Source organism: Mustela nivalis (assembly GCF_964662115.1).
Source record: "Mustela nivalis genome assembly, chromosome: 18".
Classification (NCBI taxonomy): Eukaryota; Metazoa; Chordata; class Mammalia; order Carnivora; family Mustelidae; genus Mustela; species Mustela nivalis.
In genome coordinates, this window is record NC_139037.1 from 42,304,035 (window position 1) to 42,327,575 (window position 23,541).

General features: G+C 54.0%; 3 protein-coding genes and 2 long non-coding RNA genes across 19 annotated transcripts; 2 read left to right on the forward strand and 3 right to left on the reverse strand.

Moving 5' to 3' along the window:
• Positions 1-1,253: 1,253 nt before the first annotated feature.
• Positions 1,254-5,547, reverse strand: SYNE4 (spectrin repeat containing nuclear envelope family member 4). Of its 8 annotated transcripts, none has more exons than XM_082708799.1 (9): positions 5,211-5,547; positions 4,981-5,114; positions 4,635-4,686; positions 4,044-4,187; positions 3,642-3,836; positions 3,321-3,569; positions 2,334-2,447; positions 1,565-1,620; positions 1,254-1,471 (listed from the first exon to the last, which is right to left on the reverse strand). In XM_082708799.1, exons 2-9 carry the CDS (start codon positions 5,103-5,105, stop codon positions 1,297-1,299), a joined length of 1,110 nt encoding a protein of 369 aa, XP_082564925.1. In that variant the 5' UTR covers positions 5,106-5,114; positions 5,211-5,547; the 3' UTR covers positions 1,254-1,296. The 8 variants fall into 8 exon arrangements, with proteins under 8 accessions (XP_082564925.1, XP_082564921.1, XP_082564922.1 ...); XM_082708795.1 differs by having other exon boundaries at positions 4,635-4,785; XM_082708796.1 differs by having other exon boundaries at positions 3,657-3,836; positions 4,635-4,785; positions 5,211-5,294.
• Positions 5,547-10,689, reverse strand: ALKBH6 (alkB homolog 6). 8 transcript variants are annotated; one of them, XM_082708806.1, is made up of 7 exons: positions 10,611-10,689; positions 9,742-9,820; positions 9,354-9,422; positions 7,805-7,865; positions 7,315-7,466; positions 6,999-7,115; positions 5,547-5,989 (listed from the first exon to the last, which is right to left on the reverse strand). In XM_082708806.1, exons 2-7 carry the CDS (start codon positions 9,808-9,810, stop codon positions 5,726-5,728), a joined length of 732 nt encoding a protein of 243 aa, XP_082564932.1. In that variant the 5' UTR covers positions 9,811-9,820; positions 10,611-10,689; the 3' UTR covers positions 5,547-5,725. The 8 variants fall into 8 exon arrangements, with proteins under 8 accessions (XP_082564932.1, XP_082564931.1, XP_082564935.1 ...); XM_082708805.1 differs by having other exon boundaries at positions 9,354-9,380; positions 10,586-10,656; XM_082708809.1 differs by having other exon boundaries at positions 6,999-7,077; positions 10,586-10,656.
• A 106-nt stretch (positions 10,690-10,795) lies between these two features.
• LOC309852388 lies at positions 10,796-12,909 on the forward strand. The gene is made up of 2 exons (XR_014305193.1): positions 10,796-10,909; positions 12,561-12,909. It is a non-coding gene; the product is annotated as an uncharacterized lncRNA (long non-coding RNA).
• On the forward strand, positions 11,086-11,811 carry LOC309852387. Its single transcript, XR_014305192.1, has 2 exons — positions 11,086-11,528; positions 11,691-11,811. It is a non-coding gene; the product is annotated as an uncharacterized lncRNA (long non-coding RNA).
• Positions 12,145-23,541, reverse strand: CLIP3 (CAP-Gly domain containing linker protein 3). Its single transcript, XM_082708811.1, has 14 exons — positions 23,362-23,541; positions 22,825-23,046; positions 19,439-19,578; positions 19,260-19,353; positions 18,887-19,048; positions 18,363-18,481; positions 17,631-17,867; positions 15,028-15,163; positions 14,749-14,877; positions 13,960-14,103; positions 13,763-13,886; positions 13,494-13,558; positions 13,029-13,101; positions 12,145-12,627 (listed from the first exon to the last, which is right to left on the reverse strand). Exons 2-14 carry the CDS (start codon positions 22,985-22,987, stop codon positions 12,573-12,575), a joined length of 1,641 nt encoding a protein of 546 aa, XP_082564937.1. The 5' UTR covers positions 22,988-23,046; positions 23,362-23,541; the 3' UTR covers positions 12,145-12,572.

Consider the following 23,541-nt stretch of genomic DNA (forward strand, 5'->3'; position numbering starts at 1 on the left):
GTTTTTTGACTGCCTCTGTTCCCCCTGAGAGCCTCAGTTTCCTGTTCTGTTAAGTGGGGACACACCATCGGGTGGTCGTGAGCATTACAGAAGAAAGATGTGTTTAGTGCACATCCAGGTGCCTGGCACAAGGTTCCTGCCTCTGTTCTTGAGTCTAGTCCTGTTTCTTTTGTCCTGACTACATAAACTCAGAGGAGAGGATGAGCTTAGACACCTGAGGCTGAGGACTGGACTTCAGGACTGAGCCCTGGCAATTTAGCTTGGTGTCATCAAGACCCCAGGGAAGGGGAATGTTATGGTCCTACACCAGGGAGGGCCAGCCTGGGAGTACTTGTACAGAGTACCTGTATGCATGCCAGACAGGGGTTGTAGCAGGTTTCGGCTGCTAGCCCACATCACCTGCATCCTTCTGGTACATACCTTGAGCTTCCAGGGGCAGGCACCTGCGCCTCTTTGCCTGGGGAGCCTTGACAGGCAGGAGAAGTGGGATGTGCTGGGGAGTTCACATCTCCAGAACAGTCCCTAACCGATGAGATACGGGAGCTGGTACATAAATGCCACAACTTCACCCTTTGGGTGGAACTACTCTGATTGTGTTCCAGACTCTCCAAGGGGCCCCTAGTGGAAGAGAACCCCAGATGCCCAGCAACCAGCTCATTAATTGCCTTTCCTGGCTCACTCCCCCACTCCCCTATCAATCTGCCTAGGGGGATCACCCCTCCAATAAACTACTTGTGCTTGAGTCTTTGTCTCAGGGGCTGGGGGATCCCCATTAAGATGGGGTGATTTGTTCTGTGTTGTACACTCAAAGCAAAGGAATCTGCTGAGGGGGCCGTCCAAGACATCAGAGCTGTATCCCAAATTCTGAACTCACTCAATATCCTCACACATTCTGCTGTGGTCTGAATGTCTGTGTCCCCTCAAGATTCATATGCTGAGATCCTAACCCCCAATGTGATAGTATTAGGAGGTGAAGCCTTCAGGAAGGGATTAGGTCATGATGGTGGAGTCCTCATGGAAGGATCTTTTAGAGCCCTTAGGAAAAAGAGCTCCCTGCCCCTTCTGCCATGTGAGGAGACAGCGAGAAGGTAACCATCTGTAAAGCAAGTAGCAGCCCTCAGCAGATACCCAATCTGCTGGCACCTTGATCTTGGACTTCCCAGCCTCCAGAATGGTGAGGAAACAAGCTCCTACTGTTTATAAGCCATCCAGCCTGTGATTTTGTTACAGCAGACCATGCGGACTAAGACACATCTTTGACAGTGACTGTTTATTACATGTATCTGGGCTACGTACTCAGATTGGAGGAGGACCATTGACATAGCTGAGCACCAGGTAAGGTGTCCCGGCCAGTCGGGCAGAAGAGCAGCAAGACCCCCCTGATGGTGGCAGGAGCAATGTGGCACCCACCAGGAGAAGGAAGAGGAGGAGGAGGAGGATCAGCGAGTGCCCGGATGCAGGAGGAGGGGCTCTGTGAAGGGAAACGGGGTGTTAAGTGCATGGTGCGCTGCCACCGTAAGCCCTGTACCCCCACACCCCCAGACCCATCTCCCAGGCATCTCACCCAGGGTCTACCTCCAACATCACGCCCTGGAGATTGGGAGATGCTCGCTTCTTGTCCTAAGAGGGGACAGCAGCCAGCAGCAGAATGGATGGAAGTAACACTTAGTCTGGACTCTTCCTTCCTACTACAGACCTACAGAGCTGAGCTTTTTTTCCCTCCTGGCACCCCCTGAACCCTCAGGACCCAACCCACATGGGCTTGGAATATCTCCAAGTGGGGTGGTTATCTGTGCCTGCCCTCCATCCAATCTTCCTTTTCCTGATAATGGTGGCTCAATGTACAGGGGATGGAGGGCATCCTGTCTTCCCCTCTCAGGTCTTCGGACTCTGGAGTAGCTGACCCACACAACTCCCACTTCCAAGATTGGGCATGTGAGCTGGATCTGGCCAATGAGAGCACTCCATTGGCTTGCCACTGTGATTGCTTCCGGGTACAGTTCATGACCCAAGCTGGCCAAGTGGGAGTCAGCCCTGGGACTTTGCCGCCAGTAGGTCAGTGCCACTCTGCTTCTCCTTAGGTGGGTGAACCAGTGGGACGTGAGTGTTTAGCTGGGGCCGCCATAAGCTGAGAAGGCGACCACCTTGGAGAAGAGCCCAAGAGAGGGAAGGACTGAGCCCTAATAGCATCCAGATCTTTTCAGCAGCACGCGGACTTTTCACTTACATGAAAAAATAGCATCCCTTTCTCTTGTGTAATTCAATTTGGGTTAGGTTTCTGTCACTTGCCATCATGATACCCAACAGATAGCCCTGGCTGAGGACCTGCTCACCTGAGACTTCCGGAGCAGGGAACGTCTTCGTTGACCTGCCAAGTGTTTCCAGTGGCTGAAGCCCGACATGAGCATGTCTTGTGGGGAAACTGAGGTGTGGGGTCCTTGGGAGAACTAGGGACAGACACAAAGTTGCACAAGAGCCAAGATAGGCTTGTCACAGATGAGATTCTGGGGATGAAAAAGATCTCGAGAAGCAAGGAAGAGAGGGGCAGAGCCGAAGAAATCAAGAGAAAAGAGACATTATTTATTCATTAATTCAACAAATATTTAATGAGTATCTATTACATGCCAGGCACTGTTCTAGAATCTGTACACAGGCAAAGTCCTAGCGTCCATAGAGCTTATTCCAGCAGAGAGACCACACATGAAGAAATAAATGTACAATGTCAAGATGTGGTAACTGCTGTTAGGAAATAAAGAGGTTAAGCACTGATCATGTATGGAAGTCAGGGCAGGCTTCTCTAAAGAGGTGACATTTGGGAGGGGTGCCTAGCTGGCTCTGTTGGTAGAGCACGTGACTTGATCTCAGGGTTGTGAGTTCGAGACCCACGTTGGGCATAAAGCTCAGTTTAAAAAAATGTTCTTTTTAAATAAAAGGTGACATTTGTGGAGTGACTGGAATGAAATGAGGCGATGAGGGGGCATGAGTCTGGGGACTTTTGAGATCGTGAATTTGGGATGTTTGAAGAACCAGGAGACTAACGTGGCTGCAGAGGGGAGAGTGAGGGAGAGCAGAGGAAATGAAGAAGTGCAGATAGAGACCATAAGAGGAAACAGAGGTAAAGAAGACACAGAAACCAAGAGAGACAGGGGGAGGGAGGGAGGGAGGAGGACAACAGTGAAATAGCAAGAGAGAGACACTGAGAAAGACTGAGGGAGAGATAGAGCCACAAAGACACCCTTGAAAGGGAAGTACCCTGATAAGAAACAAAGAGGTGTCCCAAAGGTGCCTGTGGGGGAGGGGTATCCCCCAACTGCTCTCACCTCAAGGCCTTGTCCCCTGCCCTGGGGGCCTCTGTGACCACACAGCTCACAGGGAGCTCCTGGTGTCCAGGCTGTCTTTTGCCACAAGGGCCTGAGGCCTCCAACATCCCCTGCCGGGTCCCACTCCAACTCTGCGGGAGTGGGGTAGCTACTGGGTGTCCAGGGCCCCCAGATCCCACCAGGTCCTGGCCCATCCAAGTCCCCCTCGACTTCCAAGTCCTGATCCAGTGGGCTGGCCTCCTCAAATACCTGGTCAGAAGACAGAGTTATGGGGGCTGTGGAATCAGTACCTGGGGCGGGGACTGCCAGGGCAGGCCATACCAGGCTAGAGCTGACCAGCTGGGCCTGCAGCCACCACAGTCGCCGAAAGATGCTGCCTCGGTGGGCTCTGAGGGCTCTCAGGACCCGCTCCAGGGATGCCCGGGCCTGAGGTTCACTCCGCTGTGCCAGCCCCTCACCAAACGCCAGGAGGGCATCTATGCGTTCAGCTGCCCCACGCAGGTCTGCCTGGAGCGCCTGGGGACACAAGGTTAGACACCACCCCTCACCCATATCCCCACACACCAGGAGCACGCGAGATCTGGGACCTGGAGTTATGTCCCTTCTCATCTTTCCTACCCGGGCATCTGGAATGTGGAATAAACCCATTTCCCACCCCAGGAAGTTTGCACCCATTCCTGAGGCCCTGCCCACCCTCCCACATCTTGGCCTCCCACTGCCCACCTGCAGCTGGCCCATCCTACTCTGGGCTGATGCCCAGGGCCCCAGGCCTCGCTCCAGGTCCCGCAGCCGGAGGCCCAGCCCCAACAGGCATAGGGCTAGGCTGTCCTGCTCAGCCTCCAATACCTCCTGGCCAGAGCTGAGGTGCTGGGGAATACAGGAGACTGGGTTAGGGTCAGGGGCTAACCAAGACCTTGCCCCTACTCCCAATGCCACCCCTCTGCTGTCCTTCCATCCAGTGTCCATCTCTGGGTCTGCACCAGAGCAGCTCCCTCCCTGGTGGAACCAGGCCTGAAGACCTCTAAGTTCAAAGCCTCCAGGTTTCCAAGGCTCCTAAAATTGTGGACAGTTGGGGTCTGGGGACCTGGACAGGGAGGGGTGATAGTGCTGGATATGTCCACAAGGAATGGGATTGCTCCTGGGTCAATGATAAAACAATTCTCTCCCAGTTGGTAAAATCATGAAAATCATTTTCTAGAGCATCTCTACTCCCCTCACAGATGCCCAATGCTTTTCCAGAATCATCTCATCCCCAGATTCTGGGGGAGAGGAAGTGGGGGGCTGGCACAAGGGGCCTGGATCACCTCAGCTTACCTCACAGTGTTTGGCCGCTGCTGCGTCCTCACTGGAAGTGGGTGCTGGCAATCTGAGGGGACCAGCAGCAGGCTCAGTGCCCCCCAACCCACCCTGGAGGTGTTGGGGAGGGTCCAAGGAGTCTTGCCCCAGTTTCTGGGCCTGGTCTGGTCTGGGAGGTATGAAGCATTGACAGGCCTCTGGGTGAGTCTAGGTGCCCGTTATCCACCCTACCCTACCCCTGGCCGCAGTTCCCTCTGCCACATCCCTAGGTGATCATAGCCACAGTACCTCGTAGCCTCAAAATGCCTCTGCTTTTCTGCCCCCACCCTTTTGGGACCCCAGTTGCAAAAGCCCTAGCCCCTACCTGAGTCTCTCCTCAGAAGCGGGGCAGAGGGTGAATCCACCAATGTCCGGCTCCCTTGGGGCTCCAGGGGGGTGGTTGAGGGGCTCTGAGGGGGGTCTAGGCCCCAGAGGTGGAGGCAGGGCCATAGCTGGGAGCTGGGGATAGAGTCAGTGAGGATCCCCAGTGAGAGCCCTTTTCCTGGCCAGGGGTATTCCCCACCCCCACCCCCAGACCACCTCAGTAGGACTTACCAGGCCTGAGACAGCCAGAGGCCCAGGGGCAGGCTCACCTCCACCTCCTAACCAGCAGAACCTGGACCAGCTGGTAATCTGAGGCCTAGCTCAGGTGACAGCAGCACCATTTAACTCCTTCCTCCCCAGCCGCCAGTTGGCTGAACCTCCCAGGCTCACCCCATTCAACGCACCTAAGGAGTTTCCAGATAGAACCCTGACCCCTCCAGAGCCCTGGATTCTGCCCCACTTAGGGACCATATATCTGACCCCAGAACCCACACCATCCAAGGTCCCTGACACAGTGCCCCTCAGAAACCCGCGCATCTGACCCCCGCCCCAATCCAAAGCCAGAGAGAGATTTTTGTTGCTTTATTTGAAATGGGACCTCTTCCTATAGTTCCCACAAAGTTACGGGGGGGGGGGGGTCGTCCAGGGGAGGGGAGGGAGCCGCCTCTGCCCCAGGGTTCCAAGGTCAAAGGGTGGACGCTGTCAGGCCCAGGCGGAGAGCCCGGGAATGCAAGCGGACGCGCCAGTCACTTGCTCAGTAGGAGGCCGGTGCGCAGCACGCGGGGCACGCGGCGGATGGTCAGCGAGACGCGCGTGCCACGGACCAGGCTGGCTCCGGGCTGCGCGGACGGGCAGGCGGCAGCGTTGGGCGGCAGGGAGGCGGCGTCCAGCGCGTCTACGCGGGCAGCTGCGATGCCGTGGAGGAGGCGCGTATAGGCGGTGCCACGGAGCACCAGCAGGCTGCGCGGTTCCAGCAGCAGCGAGGTGGCTGGCTGGGGCGGGGACCGGGGCTGCGGGGCGGGCTGAAGGTCAGCGCGTCCCCGGAAGTCAGGGGGCTAGCAAGGTTAGCGGACTTGAAAGGTTGGGCGGGGGGCGGTCAGTTAGTTCCCAGGGAGAAGCTCTGGAGTGGAAATCCTATGAGACTCGGTTAGTGGGCTCGAGTGAGGGGCAAGGACCAGCAAGCAGTCCCTGGGGGTCGGGGGCGGGGGCGGGGGGGGGGGTGCGGGGAGGAAGTTGGCTGCAGCTTGGACCCAGTGATCAGCAGGCCTAGGACTCTGTATGGAACTGGACAAAGGGCTTGGCTGAAGGCAGGACGGTGGGGTTTGGGATGGGGTAACAGTGAGGCGGGGAGGAGCCAAGGTGTGGTTTGGGCCTGTCTGCGGACATCAGGATGTTTGAGGACACCCACGCAGAAGAAGGGGGTGTCAGCCTACCCAGGAGCACCTAGGGATACAAAGGAATAGCTGGGCTTGGGGTGCCCAGGGGAGTTTATGTGAACACTCAGAGAAAGGTAAGGGAAGCTGCTGTCACCCGCAGCCCTCACAGAAGGGGATCAGTATATCTGGGGGGCCTTGAGCAGTGAGTCATGGGTTGAGGCCCCGGGGGAATCTGAAGGTGTCTCAGGAAGCAGATCTACACTATTGGAGTGGCAGAGAGGTCTGTGTTGGGGTATCTGAGGGTATTAGTGTGTGCTGGAGTACTCGGGAGTCCTGCATAGGGTATATGGACCCTGGGCTATTGGGAGCACTCTGAATGTATGGGGCCAGGGAAATTGTAGGGCATTGGGGCATCCATTTAGCAGGTAAGGGTACTGGGTTGTCTTCGGGTATCATTTCTAGGGCACCCTGCAAATGGATGGGACCAGAGTCTGGGAGGATGAGGGTGCATTCCATGAAGGGATGGGGAAGGTGTCTGGGAGACTATCAGGGGTACCCTGCAGGCAGGAGAGAGTGGGGCCTACTGGAGGATGTGGGATGTCAGAATGCCCATGGGTGGCTGGGGCAGTGTCTCAGGGCCCACCTGCTCTGCAAGGTCATCGTCCTTTGGCTGCCGCGGCTCGTAGAGGTCCAGCATGGTGTGGGAGCCCAGGCTGATGGTGCTGACGGTCGGGTAGTAGAGTGGCCCGTCCTCGTGGGGCTAGGGAGTGGGCACCAGGGCTGGACAGGGCAGGAGTCCACACCCCCCCACCCTCTGGGGCTCAAGGAGGGTGCCCCTGCTTGGAATGGGGGTGCTGAATGCCTGGTTGGGGTATGTGGCTTCTTAATGAGTAGAGGTGGGTCACCATGACACCCTGCCCCATGGAGGTCTGGGGGTCGGGGTGAAGGCGTGTGGTTACCATGATGCCCTCCCCAGGCAGATACTGGTTCACAAGGACGTGGTTGGCTGGGAGACCCCCAAAAAGGCTGAGGTCAGATACTTTGTCCACGTAGCGCTGGAGCCACAGAGGCAGCCGCTCAGGAACCATCCCCCGGGGATGGGGGAGCCCACCTGGGAGAGGGCAATGGGGTCCTGAGGACACCCAACCGAGGAGCCCTGGCACTTGGAGTCCCCATTAGGAATATCCCAGGGGTTGGGAGCACTCTGACCCGGGGGAACCTCTGACTCTAGAGATCACTACCCACTGCTTCCTTCAAACCCCTGGACACTTGGAGATACCCCCAACTCATCAGGAAATCCTTAGTCTATCATCTCTGCTCGCCCCTCAGAATCCTCCTGGCCCTTGGAACCCCCTGAACCCTCAAGGATCCACCCAGTGTCACCAACCTGAGTCACCTGCCCGAGTCTACATCCCCAAATTGCCCATGCCCCTGGGCAGGGACACTTACCCCAGTTCTGTAACTTCCTCCCAGAGAGCTGGGTCCACTTTGGCTTTGGGGCATTGAAGACCTAGGAGGTGGGGAGGGGTCAGTCCTTTTTCAGGACCACTCTGATTCTCCCACCAAGAACAACATAGGGCCCTCTACCGGGGGTAGGGGGGGTACATCTCAAAAGTCTGTGGGATTCTTCTCTGAGACAGTGTTCCCAGGATTGTGTTGTTTGCTCTTGATCCTGTGTCTACTAGGATCAAGAAAAAGAAACCAGAGCTACACAATCGTGGTCTGAATCTACTCAGAGCTCTGGGCTGGATGGGGCTCTTTTAACCCAGCAAATAGTGTGCACGCCGTTAATTTCCTGAATCCCAGGCTATCTCAGCACAGCCTGACTTCTGGAACCTCTTTGTTCCTATCCCCTGGGGGAGGAAATGTGCTAGGCTGGGCTATCTCAGTGTAGCAAAGAGAGTACTTCGAAAATTCTCCACTGCCAAGATCCCAAGGGTCTAGAATGGGCAATCTCCAAGATAATGTACTCGATAACCTTGTCATTCCTTTCACAGTTATGGCGCTGGAATGGGCTACCACAGCACAAGAGTCTGTGTTCTTTGGGGTGCCTCGCTGGCTCAGTTGGTTAAGCATCTGACTCCTGATTTGGGCTCAGATCACGATCTCAGGTTCCTGAGTCAGGTTCCACGCTCAGCAGGCAGTCTGCTTGAGATTCTCTCTCTCCCTCTCTCCTTCCTGCCCTGCATGTGCGTGCACACATTCACTCTCTCTCAAATAAATAAATAATTTTTTTAAGTGTCTGTTCTTGTAGCTAACTTATTCCTGGGACTCACACTAGACAAGACTACTTGGGATAACACAAGGAAGACCTGTGCTCTCAGGGTTTGAGGCTGCAAAAGCTCTGAGCTTTGTAAATTCTTTTTTCCCCAAACCTTAAACACAGATGCAGAATACTGGGCCATCTCAGCACAGGTGATCTGTGCTTGGTGACCTTGTTCCCAAGACTCTGGGTCTACAATGAGCTATCTCAGCGGAGTGAAGAGTTTACTCTGTAACATTCTGATGCCTGGGTTTTGTCAGCACAGAAATCTGAAACTGCAAATTCTTAATTCCCCCAACCTCAAATGGCCCAAACTGGGCAATCACAGCCTATGTTTATAACTGCCTTTTCTCCATGATAGCAGGATTGGGCTATCTCAGCAAAAAGGGCCGGAGGTTTTTAACCTCCTTGTTTCTAGCGTAAGGAAGCTGTTTCTAGCCATTTCCTCTGTTTTGGAGGCTGGACTGGGCTATCCCAGCACAGGGAGTCTGAGCTGCATAACTACCTTGCTAAGAATCAGTTTGGTTTCCCCTAAGTCTTCTGGGAAAATTTCTTTCTGACAGGCCCCAGCAGGTCCTGCAAGAGGAATACGGAAGCGGAGGGATGAGTGCTGGGTGGCACTCTCCTTCCTGCCAGGATCATCACTGTAGCCTTAGGGGCTCTCACACAAAACCTGGAGATTGGGGAGGGACCAGGGAGGGAGGGAAAAACAAACCAGAAGCGTGTTGTGATTACCTGTCGAAGCAAATACTCTTCCTCTTCCTTGGAGATGAAGTCAGGGACATAGTAGATTACAGGTGGTGCCTAGGATAGAGAGCCTCCTGAAGGTGCGGCCCTGAGACCCACACAGGAGCCCTAGTGTCACTGAGCAGTCAGTCCTTCCCTCTGAAGAGTGGGTCCAGACATTCCCAGACAGGCCAGGGCCTGACTTCAAAGAACTAATGCCCATTTTGGGGGGTGGTAAGTGGGGGTGAGGGTAGAGATATATCCTGAGGGTAAGAATCAATTTGGAGGGAGGAAGCAGTCCCAGCCCACAAACCCAGGACTCAGCCTACCTCTCCCCACTCTTATCTTCCACCCGTTAGTCCCCACCTTCACCCTCTGCAACCCCAGTCCTGACAACCTGCTCCACCCTGAATGGTTCCAGGGCTGGGACCCTGGCGTCCTCATCCTCCATCGACACCAACTCCATGCACCCAGTCCTGTGGGGGAGGGAAGGACACTCTGAAGTCACCAAGCCTCCCACCCTCAGGCTAGGATCCCATTTTCTGCTTTACCAAAGGCGTGGGGCCTCCCCTCAGCCCTACTGGGAAACTCACTTGGTTTCTAAAACCCGAATTCTCAGCATCTCAAAAGCCACCTGGACACAGTGAGCGCTCAGAAGGCTGCCCCGCTGCCCCAAACTCCATCCACAACGGCCTCTCAAACTACACACATTTTTGCCTTCTTAAGCTTCTCACAGAGAACATCCTCTGACCTCACTGGGAGCCATTCTCAAGAGCTCCACGACTTCCAGGGCCGCACCCCTAAAATCCCTTCAAACAGTTTGAGACCCCATCCTAACAACTTCAGACTTGAAACCATGAGTCTGGCTCTCTAACAATATTCAAAATCACCATACACCCTCCTCCCACCTCAAACCCTTTCAGGTGCCCCACTCTCAACACCCACGTGCCCTCCGTCTCCTAAGAAAGGTCCACCCTCAGTCTCCTCGGATCTCCCCATTCTGGACCCCTTCACATTTCTCCTCCCGAGCGCCCCTTCGCTGCAGCAACCTTGGGCCTTTAGTCCAACTAAAGGACTAACTCCAACCTTCTTCCCTACCCAAACCCCTTAGACTCCCCACCCCGAGTCTTCCAGAATTCCATACTCTGAGCTTCCCGGGACTCCCATCTGAGCTTCCCCAGGTCCCCGTTCTCAGTCCTCTCACACCCCCATCTCCGTCCCAAGCCACCCCCAAAACTGACCGTCCACCAGTGTCCCCTCCAATACCCGAATTAAACACCCCCATTCCCTTCCCAGCCACTTCCGCCCCACGTTCCTGACGCAGGTTTCCTCAGACCAACAGGAACTCTCAAATGTCTTAAGGGTCCGCCTCCCACCCAATCGGCGCTCTCACCCAACTTTCCCCGCCCCTCCTCAGTGATAGGCTGCACCTCCTAGCCCCTGAACCACTGGGGATCCTTCGGAAACGGGTCTTCTGGCACCGACCAATCAGGCTCCAGGAGCCTACCAGTTCTCACCGCGGAGTGGCCGCAGACGTGAGGGGTAGCTACGGAAGGGGCAAGATGGTAAGGAAAGCCGCCCGGAGGAGGCAGGACTGTTAGAACGACTTCCCGCAGGCTAAATCATTCCGTTCCCATTCCGCAGGGAGGCTAGATTGAAGGAAGGCCTTCCTCTCTCGTCCTCTCCCAGCAAGGGTCCAAGAGCAGGCCTACAACTCCCCAAATACTGACCTGACGCAGACAAGCCATAGAAACATTTTTATTGAAGGGGATAGGGGTCATGCTGAGTTCGGGGACATGCAGTGAAGGGGCAGTCGTGAGCTGTCCTTGGTGGTCAGGGCCCCAGGTCCACCCTAGACCCCCTGGGCCTTTAGGTTCTCCCTCAGGCTGTTGGTCTGACCCGGGTGCTTGAGGTCCTTTGGGGCCAGTGACTCAGATTCGGTGTTTTGGACCTGTGACCAGAACGTAGATTGAAATAGGGGTTCCAGGATTTGCGATCCCCTCAAGGCCTTGGGGCCCTTCATATACTAGAGATGGAGGCTTTAGGATTTGGGGTTCCCTGGGGGTGGGGCTCTTTACATTTGGGTGTCTTGAGATCCATCGATTCTGGGCATTGAAGTGCTCCGGTTTCCAGGGATGAGAATTCCTGTTTGGGGTCTCCTGGTGCCTATGAGCAGGGCTTGAGGTGCTCTGGGAGCCCGGGATGCATATCCTGACTGCAGTCTCCTCCATCCCAGGCACAAGGACCTCCATGGTTGGGGTTTCCTGGGGGCTTGGGATTGAATTTTAAAATTTGGGATTCCCTGGGGATTTGGGGATTCCATGATTTGGGAGTTAGGGCCTTGAGGTCCTTTAGGAGCTATAGGACTTGGGGGCACAGGGGAATTTGGGACATGTACTCTGGGGTCTGGGATCCCCAGAGTCCCAGAATGGGGCCTCCAAATTTTGGGGTCCCCCAAAGGGGGAAGTCATTACTTAAAAAATAGAGAATTTTCTGGGAGCCTGGCCAGCACAGGGGCTGTGGGCCGTGTGGGGTGGGCTTCATACAAGGCACTGGGGGCTTCTTCAGGGCGCAGAGGGTAGGAAGACTTAGGGGTCCTGTAATTAGCACTTCCAGGACTGTTTTGGTGTCTGTAAATTGGGGGTGAGAGTGGGCTGGTTAATGTGGGTCTCTTCTTGAGGGGTAAGAGTGGGGATTTGTTAATGTAGGGTGTCTGATTGCAGTGTAAGTTTTGGGGGTGACCATGGTAGTCACAACATCTTGAGGGGACTGATGTTAAATGTAGTTGTTACTCTGTTGCTCTGGAGATATGACCTGTGTTTATTTCAAGGGGACTTGATGGAGGGGGGTGTCTTTGTTAATGGGGGAGGGTTCTGATCCAGTGATGAATGACTCAGGAATGTTCTGCTCTGGAGCCATTATGTAGAAGTCATCATCCTTTGAGGTGATGTGGAAACGTTATTGGGGGGTCTGCTCTGAGGGGTTGGGGACAGGGACTAGCCTGAAGGTGCTACACTCAGGGAATCTCTTTCTGGATACCATAGGGTCTGTATTTGGGGGTTATGAGGGAATCTGTTAATAATGGGGCCTCAGTGATTGAGGGCTGGCTAATGGGGTCTCTATTCTGGATGTGTTACTGGGAATCTCTATCTCAGGGTGACTCAGGGGCTCCTTGTGTCAGGAGATGCTAGAGGGGACTCTTTGACTCTCTGTCAGGTATCCAGGCCTCTATGACTGCATCTCCGCCCTCAGCATCCAGGGAAACCAGCAGCAGAAGAGCAACCTGGAATGGAGAATCACGTCCATCCGTCATACCTTGATGCAGAATACAGAAACATCTGGATTCATCACCACCCTCCTCCCCCGACTCCTACTCTTCCCCAAGTGACTAGGGTTTGGCCTTTCTGGATTCTGTCTCTACCTGTCTGGCAATGCCTTCTCAGGCTCTTGTGAAGTGGAAGGTGTTCTGCCTCCTCTACCCACCCTTTAAGAGTGGAAGCCACCAGAATTCAGTGTGGGATCTCACCCCCTAAAAAACATTTCTGGGTCAGCTGACTAGTCAAAAGTTTTGCTAACCTCTATTTCCAGCCCCAACCAGAAGCCCAGATCCCTGTGTCCAATGGCCATTTGTACAACCTCTCCCTGAACATCCCCCTGGAGGTGGGCCAAGGGTGGGCTACCCACCTGGAGATGGAGTTCTCTGATGCGATGTCCTTTGGGGTTCGGACTGTGGTGAAAGTGCGCTTGGGTTGTGTCACTGAAGGGAAGGGCAAGGTTTCAGGTAAGGGAATGATAGACCCTCAATACCCAAACAGACTCCTTGTCAATGATACTTATCCATGTCCCCAATACCCACCTGAACCCCACATTCCAGTACCCATCCGGATCTCTTGTTAGTAACCTTCCTTATATCCCCCATACCTACACATGCCCCAGTGCCTGCCCAGAGCCTTGTTGTTACCATTCCCAATACCCTACCCCATAGCACCTATCCTCTTTGGGATCCTGTCTCATCATTTTCCTGGGCCCTGTATCCCCTGTTAAGTCCTGGAAATCTGTCACCAGCATATACCTGAGAACCCAAGACCCTTCCTCCCATCCCCAAACCCTCATCCCTCCTCTACCTCCTATATCCCAATCCCAACTCACTTGTCACTTGATGCACTTTTTTGGCTCCGATACTGTCCCCAGGGGGGTCAGTGGATCCACCAATCCTGGGAAGACATAAGAAGAGTGGGAGGAGTCAGAATCACAAGAAGCCAGGAAAGAAGCTGAACCCATAGGGTTCAGGAAGAGCTAGGGTATGGAGGGGAGTATCCACACTGCCCTGCTGGTCTGAGAGGAAAAGATGCCTGAGAAGCCTAGGGAATCAGGGTTTCTGGGAGGTGCCCTGGGTTGGGGTTGGTGTTTGGGCTCACCTCTGAATTCGGGATGCTGGCGCAAAGACTCCATGCCGTGGGGGACAGGTGAAGTACCGGACACCGAAGACAGAACCATCATGCTTGCCAGTGGGCTGGTCTAGCTCAATGCCATACCAGTAACCTGCAGCAGTGGGGTGTCAGGATGCCTCAAGGTCTTACCTGCCCAACCCCCCACCCCAGATCACTGTCCTCACCGGGGGCAAAGTCTGTCTTCCCATAGAAGCGCACGGTCCCTTGCTTCTGGCCCGCGACAAGGACTTGGTCTCCAACCTCAGCCTTGGCTCCTTCCCGCTGTTGTAGGCTGCCCAGAGACGGGGATGACGGGGGCTTCTTCTTGCCTGGGGTAAAGGATACAGTGGGAAGGAGTGGGGCCCCAAGATGCCTGCCCTGGGGACCCCATGCCACCCAGAAAGACCCAAGGTAGAAACTCTTGTCCTGGCTCCAGTCAGGAACTCTAGAACCTTCCCCAGAAACAGAGGAGGGTTTGGGACTTGAAAGGAAATCTCAACTGCCAGAAAATTGGGCTGGGGGTGGGGCATGGGGGTTAGGCCTGAAGGGAAACTGAGTCAAGAACCTGGAGAACCCCAAAATCCTTTCTCAAAACTGAGATTATCTGGACCCAAAGGAAAAACTGAGTCACAGAATTCAGAAGCCCAGAAGTTATCCTTTTAAAATGAAGGGAGGAGTTGGGTATGAAGATAAATAAAGTCATTAAAGCCAGGAACCCCATAGATTCTTCCCTAAAACTGGGGAGAAAACCCTTGCCCTGAAGAGAAACTAAGTAACAGAAGGCAGAAAACCCACAGATCTTTTGAAGAACTGGGTGGGGGGCCAGTACTATGTCAAAGGAGAAACAGAGTCATAAAAGTGAATTCCTCTAACACAGGAGTTTGGGCCTGAGGAGAAACTGAGTCACCGAAGCCAGGCTACCCACAGAATATCCTCAAATTGGCTCTCCTCACCCAGAAAGCTCCCCCTCTGACCTTTGTGATCCCTGCGGCCTTTGCCAGTGACACGGGAAAAGTCCATCCGAGGAGTCCGAGGTGTGGAGGTGACCGATGAAGGGGTTGCGTCCACTACCTTGGAGATCTTGGACACAGAGGCAAAGAGACCTGCAGGGGGGACAGAGCCTGTGTTGGGAGTGGTCCAAGCCTCTGCCCTCTGCCCGGCCATCATCGCCCCACCCCCATCACCAGTCAGCAGCATCAGAACTACTGAGTGGACCCCACTGCCACCCCTTTTGAGCCCCAGGTGGGACTGACCCTGCTTCGGAGGGCAGATGAAGTAACGGACACCCCCAACACTGCCATCATTCTTGCCCTCGGGTTCATCCAGCTCCACGCCCACCCACTGGCCACTGGCGAACTCCGTGGTCCCGCAGAACCGAAGTGTGCCCGTCTGAGGAAACAAGTGAGGATAAGGTTTTTGAGGGGGGTGGGTCCTTGAGAAGCCATGATAGATCACGGGCACACAGGCAGCATGGAGAATAGATGAGGGAACCCTGAGCTCCAATCTGGACACCCCCATTTCCTGGCTGTATGACCGAACAGCACTGAGCCTCTGTGTCCTCATCTATGATATGGGAACAGAAATCACACCCACCTTATAGCATGGTTATAGAACTTCCCTGTTCAGTGCAGTAAACAGCCATAAGCCACAGATAACAATTTAAATGAACTGAAATTAAATTTAAATTTAATTGCCCTGGTTACACTCACCACATTTCAAGTGTTCAGTTGCCACAAAATAGCTTATGGCTATTTTACTGGGCAATACAGACACAGAATATTTCCATCCTCACAGATGGAAAGGTCGATTAGACAGAGCTGGCACAGCCTCAGAACAGGGCCTGGTGCTGAGTGAGGGATCAGTGAGTGTTGACTATTTTCCTGCAACTTTGGTCAAATGACCTCCGAGGCCTCAGATTCCCCTGTAAAATGGAGATAGGAAAGCACTTCATAGGCTGGCTGGCTAGTTGAAACACTTGCAATATATGCAAATTCATTTAGTTGCCGTGAGCCTTCCGTGGGTATGGCTATATCACTGTATGAGGCTGCTTCATTCTCTAAGCCCCAGTTCCTTGTCTATAAAATGGGTGACTTGATAGTGCCTACTCTGGAGAATTAGTGTGGGGATCAGAAGACTGCCTGGCATACAGAGAACGCTTAGGTTGCACCAAACCCTATTCTAAGGGCTTTCCGGATTTTAATTAATTTAAGTCTCATACAACCACCTGAGGTGGGTACTCTTATTAGCTCCATTTTAGAGATGAAGAAACCGATACCTGGAGCTGGAAAGTAGGTGGCCCCAAGCCCCACAGTTGGAAAGCAGCAAAACTGAGATCTGCCTGAGTGTGTAACCACTGTGCTATGCTGTTTCTCTAAGAGGCAGACTATTATTATTGTTCTTATCTTCAAACAAAAAGCTTCACCTCTTTGAGCCTCTAACAGTCTTCTGGGTTGCAAAATGGGGAGAGTCAAACCATTTTGCTTTCAGAATTGTCACGTGGATTTGATTAGCTCAGGTACAGAAGGTGTTACTGATGGGGTGGCTGCGTGCAAAACCCATGATAGGGAAACACAATGTGACTTTCAAAATTCCTCACTGTACAGGGACGCCTGGGTGGCTCAGTTGGTTAAGCGGCTGCCTTCGGCTCAGATCATGATCCCAGCGCCCTGGGATCGAGTCCCACATCGGGCTCCTTGCTCAGCGGGAAGCCTGCTTCTCCCTCTGCCTCTGCCTGCCATTCTGTCTGCCTGTGCTCGCTCTCTCTCCCTCCCTCTCTCTGACAAATAAATAAAATCTTAAAAAAAAATTCTTCACTGTACAAGCAACGAAATTCAAATTCCTTCCAGTGGCCTGCAGGTCTGGTATGATCCAGCCCCTGCTGGCCTTTCCACGTCTCCCTCCAGTCCTGCTACCCCTTCCCTCTTCTTGGTCTTTGGACCTGCTGATTACTCTGCCTCAGGCATCAGCTCCTCACAGAAGCCTTTGGAGCATCCCAGCTAAAACTGACTGTATATGCCCGCAGCCAGGGGCGATTTACTAAATCCAAACTTTTTTTTTAACCTAAAAAAAATTTTTTTAAAGTAATCTCAACATCCAACTCATTGGATTGGTCTCATGACCTTGAGATCAAGAGTCACATGCTTTACTGACTGAGCCAGCCAGGCATCCCTAAATCCAAACATTTAATGGTTTTCAAAACCCTTGATGCTACCAGAAACTGTCTTAAACTATGGGTTTCCTTGATTGGACATTTCTCCTTCATTAGAAAAAAATTTCCATAAGAGTGGGTCTGGGCTCATATAACCCTTAATTCCCAAGGACAGTCTGGGTCCAGCATGGAGACACCAGCAAAATAAATCAAAGCTGGAGAAATAATGATTCTTTCTGCCCTCTGGGCATTTGTACCTGCTTTCCCCTAAGTGGGACCCCCCCCCTTTTCCTTTTCTTCTCCTGGCTCATCCCTCTCTATCATCAAGGGGGTGCATCCGTCCCATCACACCCCTGATTATTCTGACCTGTCCTTTATTTTCCCTAAGTACTGACCACTCTGGGAGCAGAAGTGGGCCCTGCCTAGGGCCTACAAGGCCCAGGAGAACTCAGGTGCAGAGCTGCACTGATCACTCTGCTTCCTCTTGACACCCACGATTGTTCTGGGCTGACACTGTCGGGCGATAGATCTGTCTTCCCTCCCTGCACTGAGAGCTCAGTCCAGGGTGGGGCAAAAGGAAGCACTCACAGAACAACTGTGGAAATGACTGGGAGGGCGGATGTCCAAAGAGAGGGACTACACTCTGTCCAAGGACCCAGCTCTGAGGCATGAGGGCCGCCCTCTCCCCACCTTTCCCCAGTCTCTGACCTTCTGGCCATCCAGCAGCACGCGGTCTCCCAGGCGCAGACCCAGTGCACTGAGCATGAGATTGCCTGGGACGTTGTCATAGTTGGGTAGCGTGACCTTGGGGAGGGCACAAGAGAGCGGCACAGCCTCCTCCAGCAGTGTTCGCAGCTCCTTGGCCACCAGTGCTGCCTCTGCCTTGTCCAGGGACATGTCCATGGGGTCTGGGACCACCTCTGCTGGCACCTGTCCCTTTCGGTTCTGGAGGCCAGTGGGAAGAAAGGAAGTGAGGAGTCAGGGGCACAGGCTGTAACTCCACTGAGCCCATGCTCCCAGAGACCCCTAGTCTAGGTAAAGCCAAGGTAGAGCTAGGTCATACCCTAGGCCAACATGGGAATACAAAGGGGTGAGGTACTGAAGTACAGACCATGTCCCGGGGAAAGTCCACCCCCAACCTCAGGCTGGGGATTTCAAGTAACTGAGAATGGAACTAGGTGTAAAGCCAAGGGAATGAAGGTCACACTTCAGTCTCTGGGGCATGATCTTAGGGAAGCCATGCCCCGGGAGAGCCCAAGCCTGGAATGGGACCATGTGATGGTAAATACCAGCTACCACTTCATTTCTTGAATGTACAAATGATTTTTCTAAGAAGCTTCCAGAAGTGCAAGGGGTCCTGGCCCCTTCCCCCTCTGCTGGCCGGGCAAGGGTGGGGAAGGAAGAAGGAAGCTATTGGGGGCTGGGCCAGGGGTGCAGTACCCGCAGCGCTGGGTTGGCACCATGCTCCAGCAAACATTTGGCCGCACCCAGGCACAGGTTGGAGGCAGCGATGTGCAGGGCTGAGCCATGGTTGAAGTCACTGCACGTGGAGTTCACCACTGGGTTGTGGGCGAGAGGAGGGATCCAGGTGAGTGGTCTTGACACCCTGCCCTGTCCTCCAATACCATCTTACAGTCTCCCCATGCCCATCTCTTAAGCCACAGGCCTCAATGCAGCTTCACATGCAAACCACCCCCTCCTATACCCCTTACCCCCCACCCCCATCCTCTTTAGGCCCCGCCCCCCCAACCAGGTCCCCCTCTGCCGTGGCCATGGGTCACGGATGTCTGGGCCCCATCTCCCGCATCTCTTGCCTCCAACCTACCACTATCTCCACAGATCCCGGGTCCCTCGCCCCTCAGCTGCCCCCTCCCCCAAACACATCTGGGGCACCCTCCCTCGGCTTCCAGCCTCCTTCTTAGGCCAGGGTTCCATCTCATTCCAGCCTGGTCCCTCCTGCTCACCTCTTGGCCTTGCGCCCTTCAGTAGCACGCGCACCAGGTCAGGAACATCAAAGTAGGCAGCATAGTGAAGCGCGTTCATGTTGGTCCAGCGGCTGCGCAGTGTTACATCAGCGCCCAATGCCAGCAGTTGCTGCGAAAGGCGCACAGCCGCAGCGGGGTCCCCTGCGCAACAGCCCAGGTCAACTTGCATACCCTCCTCCAAAGCCTGGGTCCAAGGCACTGGGAAGGCCCTGGGCCTCAGGGACTGTGCTTTAGCATGTTGGGCTGTGGATTCAGGGTGGGGGTCTCAGGGGCAGGATTCCGAGTGGTTCTGAAGGTATCTGGTCTGGAGGCCTACGTGTTGGGGCTCAAGCTTTGGGGGTTTGGACCTTACCAACTCCATGAGCCCCAGCTTTGCACGCATAGTGGAGCAGTGTCATGTCGGTCAGCCCATCACGATCATTCACGTGGCAGCCTCGACGCAGAATCTGGGAGAACCACGGGAACAGGGAGGTTTACCCAAACATGTGAGGGACCCTGTCCTCTCCCTCCCTGGCTTCCCAAGTATCTTACCTCATTGCCGATGACATCGATCTTGTGTTGGACTTGGGGTACCCACTGGCGCACAATGGCGAACAGTTCAGGGATGGTGGTCTGGGGGTCAAACAGAATCTCCTGGCATGCCGGGTCATTGGGATCGAAGAATGTGAAGGCTAGGGCAGGAAGAGGTTCAAAGTCACCCCAGGCAAGCTGACTCCCTCTTTCCATCCTGAGGCAGGACAGCTCTAGGCTTCTGCCTTTAAGATCTTCTAATGCATGGTCTCAAACCATATTGCGCACGGGCCACAGACATTTTCTGTGTGGCCAGCATGTGGCTTCAAGATCAGAAAATTTCACACAGAACTCTGGACACCCCTGTGTGTCTTGCCAAGTTGGAAAAATCTAGTAATTCTACAGAGCAGCAAACCCTACTCCTTGAAACTGAGAGTGTGGAAGGAGTGTGGTACCTTGAGTCTGCATGTGTCCCCCCAGGGTTGGGGGGTGGTTAGGGGATTGGGTGGGGGTTGCTACTGCTCTAGCACACCGCTGCCCTGGCAGAGAATGGGCACAGTTTGGCTAAATCTCAAAACAAAATTTAAAAATCCCAGAAAACCAGGTTTTTAAGAAAAATCTCAATTTTTCAAATACTGTGCTGTACACATTAAAATGTACCCATGGGCAGGAGGTAGCTGCGGCCAGCCAGGGTGAGGGGCTAGAGGAACTTGCATCTCCCCCCAGGCCTAATCGTTGATGGCTAATGTTGATAATGCTCCCTGTAGCATTATCAACACTTAGCACAGGGCCTGGAGCACGGCAGGGGCAGGCTCCTGCCCCGTACTGAATGAATGAGGAAATGAACACCCAGATGTCACACAGCCCAGGAAAGCGCCAGACACAGCGTCTCCAGGAATCAGCCTGTGTGGGTTCCTTTTAAAACCCCAGTCACGGTCACAGCCCTCCTTGGCTCAGAACCTGGCCCAGGCTCCCCCTGACACTCGAATTACTGACCACCGTCCTCCCCGCAGCCCACAAGTCCTGCACAAACCGGCCTCTTCTGTTCTTTGCCCTCTCTCCCTCACTCATCCTACCCAGCCACACTGGCTCCTTCTGTCCTCCCAACACGCCTGGCACATTCCTGTCTCAGTGGCTTGGCACTTGCTGTTTTGCTTGCCTGGGACAGTGTCTCCACACCCCCACCCCCACCCCGAAGCCTTCTCAGGGCTTGGCAGGCTTTACCCAAACGTCACTTCTTCAGGGAGGCCTCCCCAGAACACCCCGTGGAAATCAGCACCTGTGCCCTTCTCCATCCTGGGCCTTTTTTTCCTTCTTTAATCACAGCCTAGGGACGCCTGGGTGGCTCAGTGGGTTAAGCTGCTGCCTTCGGCTCAGGTCATGATTCCAGGGTCCTGGGATCGAGTCCCACATCGGGCTCTCTGCTCAGCAGGGGGCCTGCTTCCCTTCCTCTCTCTCTGCCTGCCTCTCTGCCTACTTGTGATTTCCCTCTGTCAAATAAATAAATAAAATCTTTAAAAAAAAAAATCACAGCCTATCCCACTACTTAACAGTAACTTGTTTACTCCTTCTTCCTTCCCTTTCTCCCTCCTTCTTTTTCTTTGTTTTTCTTCTTCCCTCATTTTTCCTCTTTTCCTCTCTCACGTGTCTCCCTCACTAGGATGTAAGCCCTACGTTTCAGTGCTGTCTGTTCGCTCCCTTCTCCCTAAGGCCCAGAACCGCAGCTGGCACGCAATGGGTGCTCAAGCAATGTCCTGCTAAATTAACTGCATACAATTTCATTCACAAATACACAAGTTCTTCACCAAATCCACCTCGGCCCCCACCCTTTCTCCTAGACCCCATTTCCAGATGCCTTCATGTTCTATGACCAAAACCCTCCTTGTTCTATGAGCAAGAGTCTGAGGGAGGCGGGGTGGGGCACAGGGAGCAGCCTACACCCTCTGACCTCCCACCAGGCCATGGGCCCCAGCCATGTCTAGCTACATTTCCAAATGAGGTTTTCCATTTTCCTGGCGTGGATTCCTTGCACCGGACACCCAGATAATGTTCTCATTTTTCTATCAGACTGAGCTCAACTTGAAGCCTCTCTGACCTGCTTCTAGCAGGTGACACGGTCACAGATGCCATCCCTAGTGACCCCTACTCTTTGAACCTGGTGTCTAGTTTCTGAACTTACAGCTGCTGGGAATTCCCAGCCAGCATCTTCTAAAAGCCCCCTCCACCTTCTGTATCCAGTAGCCAGAAGGAACTTTTAAAAATATAAATCAGATCCACCACTCCCACTGCTTTTAAATATCTCTCCACCAAGTGCCCTCCCTTAATTACACTCATTCAAAGTCCTCACAGTAGCCCCTAAGGCCCTCCCAGATGTAATCATTACCAAACGCTCACCTTGACTCCCATCACTCCCTCACCACAGCTTCAGGACCGTCTTCTGTTCCTGCCCAGGGTTTTTGCACTAGCTCCTCACAACCGGAAACTATTTTTCTCCAGCTCTCCTATGGCTGATTCCTCCTCATGCTCTGGGCTTTAGTCTAAATCCCACCTCAATCAGAAAGACCCACTCTGACCACTCCACCTCAAGGTGTTGCCCCCAGGCCCCCCTATTATATGTCCCTCCTTTATTTCTTCCATAGCATCCACTCCATCTGACTTGCCTGATTTAACTATTACTTGCTCCCTCCTGAAAACAGGGATCATGCCTGGATCGCTCACCATGAAATCTCTATCACCAGAATAAAGCTTGTCACAAACTAGTAGCAATGGCTAATATGCTTGGTGAATGATTAGACACCTTCAGCTTCTCCAAAAGAGGCCACCCCTTCTGCTCCACAACTTCCGAACTCAGAGCCTTTACTCCTGTAGTAATCTCTCTGGGTACTCCCTTCCCCTGGCCCTTTCTCTTGTTAAACCCCACTCATCCTTGGGTCTTCCTCAAATGCTACCTCCTCATGGAAACCATGTCTTTAAAAGCTCCTGCAGCATCCAGTTCTTGGCAAACACAATTATCCTCATGTCTTGTAATTATACATTTATATTATATTACGTTGTTATCAGTGTAGTTTGTCACTGAGGCCTGTAAGTTCTCTCAGGGCGAAGACTGGGTCTGTGTGGCTCCATGCTTTGCCCCAAGCTCCTAGCATAGAGCCAGGTCCATGACAGGCTTTCAGTAAATGTTTGTTGAATGACTAAATGATTGAATGATGTGTCATGAATCAAAGATTAGGATTATTCCAATTCCATTCTTCAATGGGTGAATGAATTAATTAATGAAGGGGGGAGTCCAAGGGCCAAGACTCCCCTGGACCACTTTCAGATCCCCCAGAATTACCAGCAGAACTCAGCCCAACCTCCCTGGCCACCCATGGCTCCAGACCAAATTGCAGGGTGGGGAAGGTGGTTACCGTAGTCCTTGGGGAGGGGGGCAGGTGCCGAGGGGTGCACAACAGGCTTCTGCCGGCGCTCCTGGGTGGGGCTGGGGGCCTCGGGGACCAGCTCATCCTCCTCTTCTTCTTCTTCCTCCCCCCGGAGTGGAGGGGCCATCGGAGCGGGATCTGTCTTAGTCATGGTCTTCAGTGGCCCTCCGGGGGGCGGGTGTAGAGTTGGGGGCGGTTTTCAGGCAAATCCTGGAGACAGCGGTCAGTTATAGAGAGCGCCCCACAGGGTCCAGCGTGTGAGCCCCCAGAAGCTCCAAGGCCCTCAGTGGCTCCCACGCCCCCAGCTCTGGATTTTGGGCAATCATAGCGACGACCATTACCCCTCAGAGGACCCTGGTATACGGGCCCAGCGCCTAGCACTTCCCCCAGGTCCAGCCCCCCATTCTTCTCCTCCCACGTCAGGCCCCTCTGTCTAGGCCGCCCCCTCCCCTGGTTTGTTTATCTCGGGATGCAGGATGCTTCGCCCCTCCCCTTCTCCGCGGGCCTCCCCTATACCCATCTTACCTCGGGCGGATGGGGCTGGAGACCAAAGCTGAGACTGGGGAGACTGGAGTAATGGGGTGTCAGTGTCGGGGGAAGTGATGGGGGAGGAGAGGGAGACTGAAGGGGACGAGGCCCAGACGCCGACAGGGGATGGGGGTGGAGAGGGAGGGGCGCCGATGGCGCATGCGCAATGCTACCCCC